Consider the following 16262-nt stretch of genomic DNA (forward strand, 5'->3'; position numbering starts at 1 on the left):
GTTATTATACCAATTGTAAATTTTGTATCTGTTGTTAAAGTAGACCCTGATAAACTCTACTGGGTTTCACTTTTTTAGCTTTAAAGAAGATGACTTTATTTGCCATAAATCTATGTTTTTAAATATATGCTTGTTGGGCCGCCAGGTGGCTCAGTTGATTAGAGTGAGAGCTCTGAGCAACAGAGTTGCTGGTTCGATTCCCACATGGGCCAGTGAGCTGCACCCGAACTGAGCTGCCACTGAGCTCCTGGTGGACGGCCAGATATCTCAATTGGCTAGAGTGTGTGCTCTTAACAAAAAGGTTGCCGGTTTGACTCCTGTATGGGATGGTGGGCTGTGCCTCCAGCAACTAAGATTGGACACGGCACCTTGAGCTGAGCTACTGAGCTGCTGATGGGCAGCCAGATGGCTCAGTTGGTTAGAGTGCGAGCTCTTAACAGCAAGGTTGCCAGTTGGACTCCCGCATGGGATGGTGGGCTATGCCCCCTGCAACTAGATTGAAAATGGCAACTGGACTTGGAGCTGAGCTGGGCCCTCCACCACTAAGATTGAAGGACAACAACTTGACTTGGAGCTGATGGGTCCTGGAAAAACACACAGTTCCCCAATAAAGAAAAATAAAAATAAATAAAAATATGGTTGTCATTACTTCAAACCTCCATTCACACATATCATTACATCTGAATTAATGTAGTTTTGCGTTATATGTGATGTTCGTAGGTATTTCAAAATGCCAGCCCTTGATGTCCTTTTTGAGGTTGGAGAGAGCAAAATCTTGTATCTTGCCAGATATTCACTCTTGGAGATAGTCTGACCATTTAAGAAAAAAGAAACACTAAGATTTATCAAGACTTAGAACAAAAGCATCTATAGGTTTTAAAAGTGAATGTGAACAGTCAGTTATTTCCAGTAGGTGTGGAATTTAAGACAATGAATAACACGAAGCTGTTTCTGGTGGGTGTTGAATTAGATTCAGATGTGTATATTTCTGAGTCCTGTGCTTCACTCTAAACCCCAAATGAGACCTCAGTGTGAAGCCTGGACAATGCAAGAAAGAGTTCATTCCAACCTCTTCTTTACTCTGGGCTAGAAGCGAACTGTCTGTAAGACACAGGATTTAGACAATAGACTCCGAAGTCAGAGGTTAGGTAAAAACAAAGAGGGTGCTGACTGCCCACACTTCTGAAAGGAAGCTTTTGCGGGGGTAACTGCCAGGCAGGTAAGGCGCTGTGGATGATCACCGAGTTCCTTTACAAGCTACATGGGATTGGAATCTGTTAAATGACAGGAGTGTTTCTCCTTGCCAGCTGAATGCACTTGGCTCAAAGGGCTTTCTTCTGTTATTTTTCAGGAGTCGGGTGGGAGAGTGTGCTGCTAAAGGGAGATGAACAAGCCTCAGACGCGGCAGAGACATTCAGCGCAGACATGACTATCAAGGTAAGGAGCCCCTTCTCTAATATGATTCTTGAAGTGCATCTCTAGACGAAAGTGAGCCTATGGCAGACTTCTAGGGGCAGAATTAGCACTGCCCCTCCACCCTGCCTCCTCCTCTCTATTCACTGACGTCTCAGTGAGTCAACCAGTCATGAGATTTCCTGAAATTTGGGATCTGGATGAGGAAACCACCTGAAAGCTAGAATCCAAGATGTGATTTCCAATGAGCCTGGTGTAGTAGGGTCTCCAGTGAGCATCTACATGTAGGTTGTCTGCACGTGGTAACCTCATGGGCACAGTGAGGCAAAGCTGAAAATTCTGAGCTGAGAACCCGAGCCCCACTGTGCATTGTGAAGAAAGGTCAGAGAGGCATAGAGTAGCTTTGATCTTGACTCAAGATTTCCACTGATGTCAGCGGGGAAAGCAGCACATGGCCCACTCCAGCTGGAATGCTAATGGCCAAAGGTTTACAAAATGAGTCATCTGGAAATCAACCTAATTATCACTGTTCAAATTAAATGCATGGATTTGTCATCATTGCCTGGGTTAAAGAATCCATAGTGAAATTTATCAGACTCAACCCCTTCCCCTCTATTACTGGATTAGGCACAAGGGAACATTCCTCCTCTCTTGGAATTCTGTTTATGTTTCAGTTAGCAAAGCCTGGGGGTGGGAGGCTTCCTTGCATTTTTGCTTGAATGCTTAGAATTTAAATATACATCACTTGTGAATTTTTCTTTGAAAAGCAAAGAGTAATGTCCCTTTTTATATTGATATAACTAGAGATACGTCACTCCTGGATTTATTAGTAAAGGTTGTACAAAAGAGTATACAGTATGAATTTACTCAAGCTTTCCTTTGTAAGGTGAAGTCTGAACGTATGTTATCTATGTTAAAAATGTTAGAGAAAGCAAACAAAAATTCCACAATGAAGTTAAATGCAAGATGGGTAGTAGCCTGATTGATCCAAAAAAGTCAACTAATCGAAATAATAAATATCCAGTGCTGAAAGTTCGTTCGCTTGTAATTATGTTTAGCAGAATTTGTAAGATGATAATATAAATTGCAATGATGTGTTTGTGTTTCATTGGCTATTGTTGCAAGGACTGAGAGGTTTGAGGAGTGTATGGATAGAGAGAGATGGATGCAATAGTAAAACTTGATGGAGTTAGATGTATCATTTTGGAATCGGTCACCATTTTAAGAATTAGTTCCTGAGATATATTGCTAGTATAGTTGCAGATGTAGTGTATATGATCAGAAAGACTGGAGTTTGTTTTATAAAAGCAAATGGAATATTCTGATAGAAGCAAGGCCCATCCAAGTCTCATTTTATAAGGTTGCTACTTAATCAGTCTACTTTATCCTTGGTACCAGGATGTTGGCTGAAGTTTCATTTGGGTCTATATAGTTTACGTGTCATTCTCATTCTCTCTTATTCTCTTCTGTTTTAATGAATACCTGGGAATTTTTTTTATAAGAACAGAGGATTTTTATTTCACAAGAACTGAACCCACGGTGAAGACTGAACAACATACACTTTAACAAGTTAGGCAAAATAGAAATATATTTGAAAACATCAATAAATTTGTACAAACATTAAGTTCCTCTATTAATGCCAATCTTTTCTCACTAAAGAATCTGTGAAACCTCTAGATGGATATGCCTTAGAGAAATACTTCTGTTTAGAGCTTCTCCTTTAGGTTTCCCAATTAATCAGCAATCACCAATTTTTGTCCAATGGTATCATGCTGTTTCCCACTCCACATTGCTTTATGTATCCATCCTATCCTTCTATCCATCTTAAAGTACTATTTTTTTCTGTGTCTACAAGTGCCTGATGTTCATTAATTAACTACAGACTCTTCATTACATATTTATGTACCTACAGCCATTCCATTTTCCAACAGCTACTTCCCATGTCCTTGCAATAACAGCCATTCCTGCCTTTTCCTGGGAAAACAAAATATTCTATTAAATCATGAATTACAATACAGCATGATGTAGTGACGCTTGCCAAGGGGAACATCAGCAGAAATCACTAAAATCGTTTGGTTTTCTCCATGTTGCTCTTCTTGTGATAGACGTGTATCTATCTTAGTGCTTACAATTTTTCTTTCAGAAAAAAGGTGCAACATTTTTTGCAATGTCATAATTGTCTGAATGTGGTGTATCTACTATGTGTAGCCTCTAATACCATGTCTGATTTTGTAATGACAAAGTCATGCTTCCAAAAATATACATGACTCAGATGAGTGAATTCATGTATAAACTTCTGTCATTTGGAGGAACCTTGAAGTACAAGCATTTATATTAATAACACCCTCTAAATACACTGATGTAAGTAAGGAGCATCATGTGGTCCTGCTCAACAATTTCAAATGACTCAGTTTAGTAGGTTGAATCGCGAACCCCTTCCCCTTCCCCTCCAAACAATATGTCCAAGTCTTAAACCCTGGTACCTGTGAATTTTGACCTTGTTTGGGAAAAGGGTCTTTATGGATGTAATTATGTTAAAAATCTCAAGATAAACTCATCCTGGATTAACTAGATAAGACCAAGTCCAATGACACATGTCCTTATAAGAGACAGAAGAAAAAACAAATGTGAAGAAGACCATGTGAAGAGACGATAGCTGAGATTGGAGTTACAGGCAGGCCCAAGGCAATGAACACGTGTAGCCACTAGGAGCTGGAAGGGCCAGGAAGGACTCTCTGCTACAGTGTTTGGAGGGAGCATGGCCCTGTCAATACCGTAATTTTGGATTTCTAGCCTCCAAAATTGTGGAGAATAAATTTCTGTTGTTTTAAGCCACCAAATAGGTGGTCATTTGTCATGGCGGCCCTGGGAAATGAATACACTCAGATCTACCAAGAATTGCTTGTACTCTTCTTGAGTGCCATTGACATATAGACAGATAAACCAATGTTATACACATCCATTACAATTTTCTTATTATACGTGCTCACCCTTTAAAAGTTGTTTTCACCTGTCCTTGTTTTAAGAGAACCACTAATCTATTGCAGCCTGTAACACCACTCGCTAGAAGAAAAGGGTAGTCATATTTCAGGATAATTTCTCTGTATCTTATTCTGTTTTACTGCTTGTCTAGAAATTGATCTTTTTTTAATTAAATTTGTTGGGGTGGCAATGGTTAGTAAAATTATATAGCTTTCAAGTGTAAGAGACATTTTTATTATTATTATTATTATTTTTAAAGATTTTATTGGGGAATTGGGGGAAGGGAACAGACAAGTTGCTGTTGTTTTGTGTAAGAGACATTTTTATAACACATCATTTATATATGACATTGTGTGCTCACCACCCAGAGTCAGTTCTCCTTCCATCACCATATATTTGACCCCCTTTCCCTTTTCTACCACACCCCGCTCTTACCCTCTGGTAACCACTGAACTGTTGTCTGTGCCTATCTTAGAAATTGATTTTTTAAAGAAAGGTATGAATCAATACTTTCTAAAACTTGCCTTACCACGAGAGTCACCTGCAACAGTGTCAGAAACAACAACAAAATACAGTTTCCCAGGCTTCTCCTTTCAAAATCCACATTCAGAAGATCTGGGTATGAGAATTAGCATTTTTAACAAATGGTCGGGGTGACTTTTATGGTCAGTGTGGGAAAATGTGGTCTTAGCACACCACTGCAGCAGCATCGGGTGTGGCCACATGAGCCTTACCTCCGCTCCTGGCTCTCTTGTTGTTCAGTTGGTCTGAGAAAGGACTTGGGGACGTCCCTGTTCGAAATCCTTTGATTCCATTCCTTTCGAACACTGACTAGGCTCAGATGCCTCCTCCTGGCATTTCAGGTTTCCTCACTGTAATTGCAGTTGAATTTCTAGCCCTACCTTCCTCTGGGCCTCTGTCTGTACCCATTCTTGATCTCTCTACTCACCTGCTTGTAGCTGGAGAGATTTCTTTGAAAGGCCAATCTGATAACGCCCCTCTGCTCAAAGCCCTGCACGCCTTCCCGTTGCTGTTAGAACAAACACCAAACTCCGGCAGGGGCTGTGCTTTTTAAAACCCCATGGCTTTTAGTGACCTGTTTGGGTTCCTTTCTCCTTATTTTTCTTCTTATTTTTTTGTGTATCTTTTGTTGATTTTGATTTGTGGTTACCATGAGGTTCATATATATCGATCTCTTTCCATTTCTTTTTCTTTCTTTTCTTTTCTTTCTTTCTTTTTATTTTATTTTCCCCTGTCTGGTTATTTCCCCCTCACATCTCAGCTTTTTTTTTTTTTGCTTGCTTTTTTTTGGTTTTTTAAAATTTACTCATCTTTATTAGCCTAGCAATGTTATAGTCTTTTTTATTGTGGTAAAATACACGTAAAATTTACTTTTTTAATCATTTTTAAGTGTGCAGTTCTGCAGCGTTATATCATTTGTACTGCTCTGCAACCATCACCACCATCCATCTCCAGACTTTTTCATCATCCCACACTGAAACTCTCTACCCATTAAATACTAATTCCTCGTTCCCGCCTCCTCCCCATTAAATATTAGTCCTCCATTCCTTCCTCCCTCCAGCTCTGGGCAACCACCACAGTGTTACATTTTTATACGCAATAATCTCTAGTTGTCTTCTCAAAGGGATTTTAAATACATCCTGTTAATAGTAAAAAGCCAGTAAGATGACTAAACTTGAACCTTGCGTTTTAATATCCTCGGGACATGGCAAGTTAGGAAGGCAATCACTTTACATACATTTAAGAGTAGTGTTCCAAAATAAAGTGACTAGGCAGCTGCTACATGCTAGATTTTTTTTTTTTAAGATTTTATTGGGGAATCGGGGAAGGGGAACAGACAAGTTGCTGTCCTTTTGTTCTTCAGTCTAGTTGTGGAGGACATCGCTTCACTGGCCCATGTTGGTATTGTGATCATTGCGCTCTTTCCAGCTGAGGCTGATCAGTCGCTGGTCATTGGACAACCGCTCACGGTGGCTCTTGGCACCTCACGCTGACTGCCTGCCACTCATGGTAGCTAACGGGAGCCCACTGCAGCAGGGACTGCAGCCTATGCCATCACCGGTCGCTCACAGCAGCCCAGCTCAGGTGGAGTTGTTGTTCACCATATTAGCTGTAGAGGGCGCAGCGTCACTGGCCCTCATGTGGGATCTGAACCACAGCCCGGCTGCTCAGAGCTGGTGCTCCCAAGCCAACTCTTAACCAGTGCACCACTCGTCCAGCCCCATGCTAGATTTTAAAAGAACTTGCTGGTCACCGAGCTTCCTTTCTTCTGGGAGTTAACTGCCCAGTGCCAACTTCCTGGAAGTGTCTTGAATCTATTCAACTGGTGCATTGCTGTGAACCACAAGTGGCACCTGTTTGGCTCTGCATTGTTTTCTTAAATTTTGTTTATTTGATGACTGTTCAAAAGCACATCAACCCATGTTAAAACGACATCAATATATGTTAAAGAAATATCTCAGGTAGAAATTATGTGATTTGGCTGCCATTTTCATGAAATACACCAACCAAGTCCCAAATGCAATCTTTATCTTGCTTTTTTGTTTTATATAAAGAGACTAAAAACAAACAAAACAAAACAAAACAAAAACTTAAGTATTTTCAAAAAGGAGCATAGGAAATTCTAGCACGCCAGAATTTTTCTTAGAGAGAAGCCTTGTACTTATTTTCATTGTTAAAAGATAAACTGAGGCATATTAACATTTGAAAGGGTTTATTTGTCAAAAATCAGTTGGAATTGGGCAGTGCCAAACTGGAAGTGGTTTGGAGTACTCCGTGGACAGGAGCTTGAGGGGAGAATGTGTGGCTTCTTCAGGGCATAAAACGTTTTATTTTAAAAAATTCTTCACATTCTGAGCTAGACAACTTTTTCCCACCTTCCAGGAAAGGGTGTTTAATATACAGTGGTGCAGGGATAAATAATTCTGTATACCGCGGAGGCCATGGGGATTCGTCTTCTGCATAGGTCAGATTTCGAAGTCAGCAGAAAAGCTGGAAATGAAGTGTATTCAAATAACCTTCAAAGATCCTTCCAGACTTTCTGCCCTTGGCAATTCAGAGCCAGTTTCGAAACTCACATGCCAGTTTCTTGTATTTCAGCAGTAGCCCTGTCTTCCATGGGAAGCAGAGGCCCACTCCCATCCAACCCCCTCAATTTTCCACTGTTTCTGACCCTTCTTACTTTTGTTTTTCTTCATGTCCTTGCCATTAAGATGCAGTTTGTTGGTGGGAGGAGACGTTTATAGAGAAAAACAGGAGCAGAGAAAGGCTATAGCTTTGTTTGATTGGCTGTAGCTTCAAGTCTAGTTGGCTATTTGTGATTGGTTGTCCTTAGCTCTTTGATTTCGTAACTTGGAGGCATTTATAGACTTAGATTTGGGGTTCTGTCGGCCACCATGGAATTAGAGCCACCTGAGTGTAATGCCCTCCTTATTTAATTAAATGAACAACATATACAGTATTTCTCACTTGTGCATAGGCAAGAAACAAGCTGGGTGACATTTAGCCAAGTTGGAGATTCTGGCTGTAAAACCATTTCAAAGGGGCACATTTCCACATCCAGGACATGGGCAAGCCACATTAAAAATAATAATAATAATAAAAGGATGTTTCGTCTCTACATGTAAAACTTACTGCTGGGAGAGAGATTGTTCTCCTGGAAGGACAGATGGTCTCCATTACAAAAGGGGAAAAGCATTTAGACTCTTCCGGTGGTGAATAGAGGCCAAAGGGTACAGATTTCTTTGGAAGCTGCTTTTGAAAAGCCATTCTGCTGAGCCTTTTGTTGCCAGCAGTGTTGAGCCAGTTGTCCTTTGTCTTTATGATGACGACATTCAGAATTGTTTTGTGCAGGCTCTGGACAAAAAGACACATTTGGGACCAGAAGTCCTTTCTATACTGTGTACCTACATATGGATTGCTCTAAATTTGCTTGCTTGCCAAAGGAAATATCTTATTGTAGATTTTTAAAAAATCGTTGAAACTATTTAGAATAATGGATCTCAGAAGGGGTTGTCAGTGGGGGATAGGAGGCATACCAGGACTATTTGGCTAAATTTTCACAGTCCACCCTCTTTGAGAATTGCTATCTTGACTTTTTTTTTTAATTATGCATTTTGCATTGTGACAAGGTAATGGATGTGAAAGGCTCTTTTGTAAATTGTAATATGCTGCATCAGTCTCGATTGTTATTATTATTCCTATGTGTAAATCCCTGTCTGTCAAATAAAATGAAAGTCAAGTAAATAAAGTCACATCTATTGACAGCTCTCAGTTATCTATGTATAGATAAGGAATATTCCTGGTGAATGGAATATCTCAGATACCTTCTTCTTTATCATGATATGTCTTCACCATGCTTTCTGGCCAACAATAATAGCTAATAGTGATTGAGCATTTGCTATGAGCTCTGTATTGTGCTAGGCCCTTACATGTACCATCTCAAAAAATCCTCCAAACAACTCTGAGAAGGAACTAGTATTAGTCCCATTATACAGGTGTGGTGAAACATGGTGAAGTTAAGTAACTTATCAAAGATCTCAAAGTGAACATTTGATCCCAGGTAGAAAGAGTTTTTTAATCTCTCAATTTGAGTATTCATGAATGCAAATTAATTTTACTATTAGCTAAAGCAGAGGAGCCCCAAGGATGAGGCAGGAGTGGCTTTGCCAGATAAAAGACTGGACACCAGGTTAAATTTGAATTTTAGATAAGGAATGGATAATTTTTTAATAGTAGTATGTCCCAAATATTGCATTATTGTTTATTGGTTACCTAAAGTTTAAATTTCACTGGGTGTCTTATATTTTAACTTGCTAAGTCAGGCAGCCCTAGGCAGGAGGGGTGTTGCAAAATAGATGAAGGGAAGTCCTTAGTGCCTTTGATTATTGTGGCTTGAGATTATTTGTAGTTTGGGTTTTGTTTTGTTTTTCACTACAACTTTATTCATTTCAGGGATAACAATATATTATATTAAGCTTTAAATCAGACAGATATACTGTTTCAGTTCACACAATATACAGATATCCTATCAACAGACCTTTCCTAGTATACTTTTTTCCTAGAAAATGAAGGCTTTCAAACCTGACCCATGTCTAGATATTGTCCAACAAACTCAAAAGGGGTCTGGAGGCTTTGCTCGAAATAAATGATAAAGATTTATTCATAGGTCGTAGAGTTTGCAAACTGGGAACACAGCTAGACCAAAACCCAGAAGTGTTTCCAAGAAAGAAAAGTTAGAAGTTCTTATAGTAGAAACCTCATTCTTGAGAATTATTAGTCCTTCATTCATTGCACTAGGATTGGTCCAGGACTGTTATCAGTCAGATGTCTGGAAGTTAGGATGACAAGTGACAGGTGGTCTAGAAGATAGGTGCCAGGAGGTCTGGTCACATCTGGTGGTGATGTCAAGTGGATGTCACCTGACATCATGGTTATCCTTCATGGGGTAATCAGAGGGTTATCTGCAGCTTTGGTATATGTCCAGATGTATATCTAGGCATTGACGTAAGACTGGAAAGTTCAAAAGAATTTCAGTTCCCAGGCTAGTTAGAATAAGAGTGGAGTCTTTCCTCATGCCTCAACCTTCATAATACTAATCATTTTAGTAGTTCTCTATCTCCACTCTTTCTTCATTTCCCACTTTTGATCAGGATTTTTCTTTCAAAAAACATCATAGATCAAACAAAATGTTTATAAGTTGCTTGTTGCCAGGGTGGCAACACCTTTCCTGGGTCCCTAGGAGTGGGGTATGGATTAGAGACATGCTTGCCATCTCTGGGCCTTATAACCAGCCAATATTCATGCCAATTTTAGGTTGAAGCATTAGGAAAGTACTAATTATTTTTACATGTCTGTTTTAGTCAAAGGATAATTGTGCTCAATGAGGCTAATTAATCATGCTATCATAGTATGAACTGGTACATGCCTTGGTTTTCTTTTGATGTTAGCATAATCTAGATAAATCTTAAATGATCATAAGAAATATTCCCAATATTAATAATCACACCAATTTGAAATATATTTTTTATCAAGTTTCCCCAGAAACCCCAAAAGCTGACCCAAGTAGACAATAATTCTCCTAAGCTTGGAGTGGGGTCACTCAGGGATTTTATCTGTTTATGCATATGTCCCAAAAGAGAGGTCACATTTCCAGATTCATCAGGTGTATAATTACAACATTCTGTTTTTATGATGGCATAGGTGCCACCTTGAGATGCAGTGGTAATATCTAATGCCATCCCATTTTGTAAGATGGCTTTTCTCATTGAAGACATTTCAGTATTTATTATAAAGTCAAGCTCTGATGACTGTCATTGAGAACTTGTTGAGTGAACTTAGTTAAAGCTTCAATAAGAGCAATAATATCTTCAGTTTCTAACAAAGGTGCAAAAATAGCTGCTAAGTAATCATACCAATGGAAAACAGCTCTAGTCCATTGTGCTTTCATAAAAGGGAGGTTAGTGGATGAGGAGATTGAAGGGCAAAAGCATCCATGGATATCCAACAGTACGTCTCCCTATCCAACTTGGGAGTAGCCAAGGGCAGATGTTTGTACCACGTAGCCATTGTGTTCCATTAGAGGCTACCCAATAAATTCCAGTCTTCTTTACCAGTCTGTCCCAAACCAATCAGAACTTTTTAAAGTTATAACAGAATTACACTAATGGTTAGGTATTTCCCCTAACATTCTGCTCTAGTCAAGAAAGGAAGCTCTAGTCAAGAAAGATTTCCTGGGCCAGCTGAGTGGCGCGTTGGTTAAGAGTTGGCTTGGAACACCAGCTCTGAGCAGCAGGGCCCCGGTTCGGATCCCACATGTGGGCCAGTGATGCTGCGCCCTCTACAGCTAAGATGGTGAACAACAGCTCGACCTGGAGCTGGGCTGCCGTGAGTCACCGGCGACGGTGTAGGCTGCAGTGGGGCTGGCTGGCAGCTGGCAGAAGCTTCGTGAGCTGCTATGAGCCCCCGAGAGCAGCTGTCCAGGGGCCAGCGACCGATCTGCCTCAGCCAGGAAGAGCGCAATGATAATACCAATATGGGCCAGTGAAGCAACGTCCTCCACAACTAGACTAAAGAACAAAAGGACAACAACTTGTCTGTCCCCCTCCCCCAATTCCCCGATAAAATCTTAAAAAAAAAAAAGAATGATTTCCTTGTTCCCAACATAAAGAAGCTGAAGAGCTTAAATATCCATATTCAGGAGTTAACGGTAGAAACCCACCCCAAATTTATACATATTGTCCATTTGCTCTGGTGGTTTTGTCAGGATTCTAACTATTTGCAGTCCTTGAGTCTGCTTGAACAGTAGCTTTATATGAAAAGGAAAAACCATGACCAGTTGTTTCCATGGTATTGTTGATGCTACCAAAATAAAGGGGGTTCATTTTGCATACCTCCAAGCCAAATGATGCATGAACAGGGGTTTGCAGCAAAGAAAGTAAAGGTTTATTTAAGGAAATGGTGCCAAGCCCAGAGACACAGGTGAGCTAGTGCTCAAAGATCTGGCTCCCCAATGGTGTGTAGGTTACAGACTATATAGTACAAAATCACAAGGCGCCGTGGGTTAGAGGGTCGAGGTTATGTTGGTAGCTGACTGATCAGAGGTGAAGGGTAATGAATTATTCCTTTAGATCTTGAGGGCAGTTCTGAGGTCTTTTCTGACATCCCTCTGTCCCATCTCATGGGAAAGTAGCCAGGGGGTCGTTCCACCTTAGGACTCAGGAGCTGAAACTTAACTTAGGTCATGATGCTATCTTTAGCTGCCCGAGGTCGGGACCCTGTGACCGTTAGTCCAGTTTGGGTTACTGGCTTCTGCTGCCTCGGGGGTGACTGATTTATCAGGGGAAAGGCCGGGTCTCTGAGGGGTATGTATATGTATAAAGAGAGGGATATGATTTCTAGAGCTAGGATTTAAAACTAAATTTAATCAAAGTCTAAGGATCCCTGGTTTCATTAATAGGCCACCTTCCAGGTGTTTGCAATATAATATCAGCTGAAGTGAACGTTGAACTTCACTGTTGTTCTATAATCAGTTTTTGTAAGACTCTCCAATTGGTCCCTTGGAGAGGAGATACCCACCAAGGTAAACCTGAAGAACTGGGTTATGGGCATTTGACCACAAACCCAATTACTTTGGTTTTTATGCTGAGCAAAGGAAAAGCCCATTGAATAAAAACATTCTCATTAAAAGAATAACAGAAAGAAATAAACAAAAACATAAGCAGTTGTTTAGGTAACATTCTAAGCTTGGCTTCTGCATTTAGGGTCGTCTTGAGATCTTTGTTTGAGGTGATCAGCCACTTGGGGTGAGGAGCCCTTTTGAAATGAGAAACATGAATCCGTGAGTCAACACCTTTTAACTTAGCAGCACAAACATTTGTTAATAAAACCTGATGTGGCCCTTTCCATCTGGGCTGCTGAGAATCTTTGATGAGGTGCCTTATCCAGTATACATAGTCTGGTTTGGAGCTTATATTGTTTTAATTCATCAATCTAATTTTATTATTATCGCAAGATTCCTCTGCAAGCTTAATGTTGTATTGCAAAGCTTTTGTAAGAGTTTTACAATATTACATTATATCTCCTTTTACTTAATTATTTCAGATGCAGACAAGTTATGTCGGCCTAAAGGAGTAGATCATAAATTCATTAGTAAAATCGCTAGAACCTTTAGCCAGGATATATTAAGACTCTCAGTAAATTTTGCCAGTTGAGTTTTTATTCTACCAGCCCAGAAGTCTGGGGGTGAGACGCACAATGAAAATGCTGTACTATCAGCCAAATTTCACAAACATGTTTTAGTGTTTGTCCTGTAAGATGAGTTCCCCATCACTATGTAGTTCTAGGGGAAACCCCAAGTCGGAATTTTTTTTTTCTAAAACTATTTTTGTTGCTTGAGCTGTTGCTTTTCTACATGGGAAAGCTTCACCCCAATGAGAAAACATGAAAATCATTATGAGTACATTTCTGTATCCAGAAACTTGAGGTAATCGAATATTTTATTCAGGGCCCAGAAGGTAAGGGCAAATGTCCCACTGAACTATGTAAAGGTTTTCCCGGATTATGTTTGTGACAAATCAGACATTGTTATATCTGTTTGAAGTGATTTTGGAAGAGGGGTTCCCGAAATACTGATGGCCCCATCTGAGTAATGTATTAGTGTCCCAATAAGTTAATTCATGGTAAAAGCAGTTTCGTATCTGGTACAAGCCGTTTCTTATCTGGTCCATACCAGAGATCCAGTTCTTTATGGTATTTACAGCCAGCTTCCTGCCATTTTTTCCTTTTCTGGTAAGGAAGCTTGTTGCTGTCATCTTGTATTAATTGGTCTAAGTTCAGTGTTGGAAAAGCTAAGACTATTATTGGTGGCTTCCACATTTGCACAAAGCAGTTTTTGCAGCTTGATCTGCATTCGCATTTCCTTTTGCTAGCTTTGGGCTTTCTGTATCTCCTTGGGACATAGCAGTCCAGGTATACTGTTGTTGATTTCAAGTGAAGGCAAGCAAAAAGGTCTATCAGGGTACACTGTTGTACTAAAGAAAGCACTGCACAGATCAATAACGGACAAACAGGAGCTATTTGTGGGGGCATCTGAGAGCAGAGTGTGAGCATTGGGCACCACTGGATGCCGAGGAATCACTATATTATTTATTGCTTTTAGATTTTGTACAAATCTCTATCCTCTCCCAGGTGGTTTTCTCATTGGCAGGATAGGAGTATTACATGGGCTAGTACAGGGCACAATTAACCATTTAGAAATGCATTCATCAGCTATGGGTCTGATGCCTCACAAGTCCTCAACCCTTAAAGGATAGTGTGTTGTATTGGGAAGAGGCTTCAAAGGGTCAATCTGAATTGTAACAGAAGGAGCAGAATAAATTTGTCCTATATGGGTAGAGTTTGATGCACCAAGAGAGCCCCACAGAGTATTTAAGAGGAGAGGTCCAATATTTTTTGCTGGCATCACAGGCTTTAATATAGGTGTTGGTAAAGAAAAGTGCCCCAGAAGCTGAGGTGTCAGTCAAATCTAGAAACATTTCTCCTTTCAGAGAAAAGGAAATATGAGCCTGAGAAAGCTCAAGGAAATCTCTTCCTAACAAGTTAATTGGTGCTAAAGGCCCAGTGATAATCTGATGTTGCCCCTGAAGAGGGCCCAGCTGGAATGGTACAGGTAGGATAGACCCAGCCAGAGGGGTATTGGAGACACCCACATTTGTACAGTTCAGTACTCTAAGGCAGCAGGACAGGAAGCTTGGTGGGGTTGAGCACAGAATAAGTTGTTCCAGTGCCGACTAGTGCAGTAGTAGTAATAGGATAGAGATTTCAATTTCTCCTAATGAATTAGTGGTTAGCAAAGAGAATATCCCCCTTTTGTCTTCGGAGCAGCCCTATCCCATTTGAGGTGCTGTTGGGATTACAGTAGCAGATTGTTTTTTTTCCAATAGCCGTTTGAGTTTATTATGGCAATCGTTTTTCCAGTGTCCAGGGTTTTTTTTGCAACAATTGCAAATTCCACTTTTTGTTGTTCTTAGAGAACCACTTTGGATTTTTCAATTCCAATGGATATTTTCATTGTAATTATAAACCCATGATGGGGGCTGCTTTAATTTGATAATTCAGAGCCTGATGCATTTTCCTTTTGTTATTTTTCTTTATTGTTTTGGATAACTGAATGCCCAGATTTACTAAATCATGAGTATCCATAGTGGTCCAATTAAGTTGGTTTCTTTTTACTAGGGTACTAAATTCATGATCTAATCCATTTTAAATTGTAGTATTAAGAGGTGTCCTCTCTCTTGACATTCTCAATGCCTAAAAACTATAAAAATGTCTTTTCTAAATGCCCATAATAATAAAAAAAATTTTAGCTAGTCTTTGAACAAACACATTGCTGAATTTTCCTCCAATCAATATTCTTTGGAAGGACTTGAGGTATTTTATCATACAGCTCGTCAGCCAAATTCTGAGCTATCATTTTATCTGCTGCATGCTGCTTAGAAGGTTCTTTCCAGTTGGTTAATCCATCCATTTCTTTGTGTTCCCTTCCCCTACCAACATGGATTAACTGATAGAAGTCTGAATAACTAAGTTTGTAGATTTTCAGTTAACCAAAATTTATTTGCAAACCCAAGAGGATCTCTGGCAGGGTTTGGAAAGTCTTTAGTAAGGGCTCAGAGCTCTGCTTTAGTCCATGGGGTGTAAGTTGTAGAGCTGTCTCCAAGAGGATTTGCTTTAAAGGGAGCCTCTAAATGACAGCAGGTGGTTCTATTTTTATCTCCTTTTGAAAGAGAAGTTCAATCAGGTCAGGATATAGAGAAGTCGAAAGCGAAAATGAAGGTGCAGGAAGAGGGCTGGGGAAGGTCAGCCCAGAACTTTCCAGATGAGCTCTCAAGCGTCATTATTCTTTTATTTAATTCTGCATTGGCTTTAGCCGGTTTTGAATTGGTCTCCTGAAGATAGGTTATCTTTGAGCCTGTTACTTTTGGAGGCTTCCACAGACCAGTTAAAGTAGGTTTTGCAGTCTGGTTGTTTCACATTCCTAAGGCTTTCCAGTTTTACATGCAAATACACTAATTTTGAAACTCCAAAGGGTCCCCCAGAGTGGCCACTGTAATTCTAGATTATATTTTGTATCAGAAGTCAATTGAGATAAACACTTAACACAGGACAGACCGTAATATTTAAAAATAAATCCAGCTGATGTTGTAAGAGGGGGGATGCCAATTCTGTAGCAGATTTAGACAGAGGACGCTCCATTACCAAAAAAAAAAATGAAAAAAGTATCAGAGGACCCAAAATTAAGATATGAACCCCAACCAAAGGAGGGAAGTTTGGAACCGAGCGAACTT

At 40.0% G+C, this 16262-nt stretch overlaps 1 protein-coding gene across 6 annotated transcripts in view; it reads left to right on the forward strand.

Moving 5' to 3' along the window:
- The window catches only part of PALM2AKAP2 (PALM2 and AKAP2 fusion), a 428602-nt gene that overhangs the window by 290857 nt on the left and 121483 nt on the right, over positions 1-16262 (forward strand). For all 6 annotated transcript variants that reach the window (XM_019635843.1, XM_019635842.1, XM_019635846.1 and 3 more), the window contains one exon: positions 1352-1437. In XM_019635843.1, coding sequence (XP_019491388.1) covers positions 1352-1437 — 86 coding nt within the window. The remainder of the gene's footprint in view (positions 1-1351; positions 1438-16262) is intronic.

This window comes from Hipposideros armiger, unplaced genomic scaffold (assembly GCF_001890085.2).
Source record: "Hipposideros armiger isolate ML-2016 unplaced genomic scaffold, ASM189008v1 scaffold_24, whole genome shotgun sequence".
Taxonomy (NCBI): domain Eukaryota; kingdom Metazoa; phylum Chordata; class Mammalia; order Chiroptera; family Hipposideridae; genus Hipposideros; species Hipposideros armiger.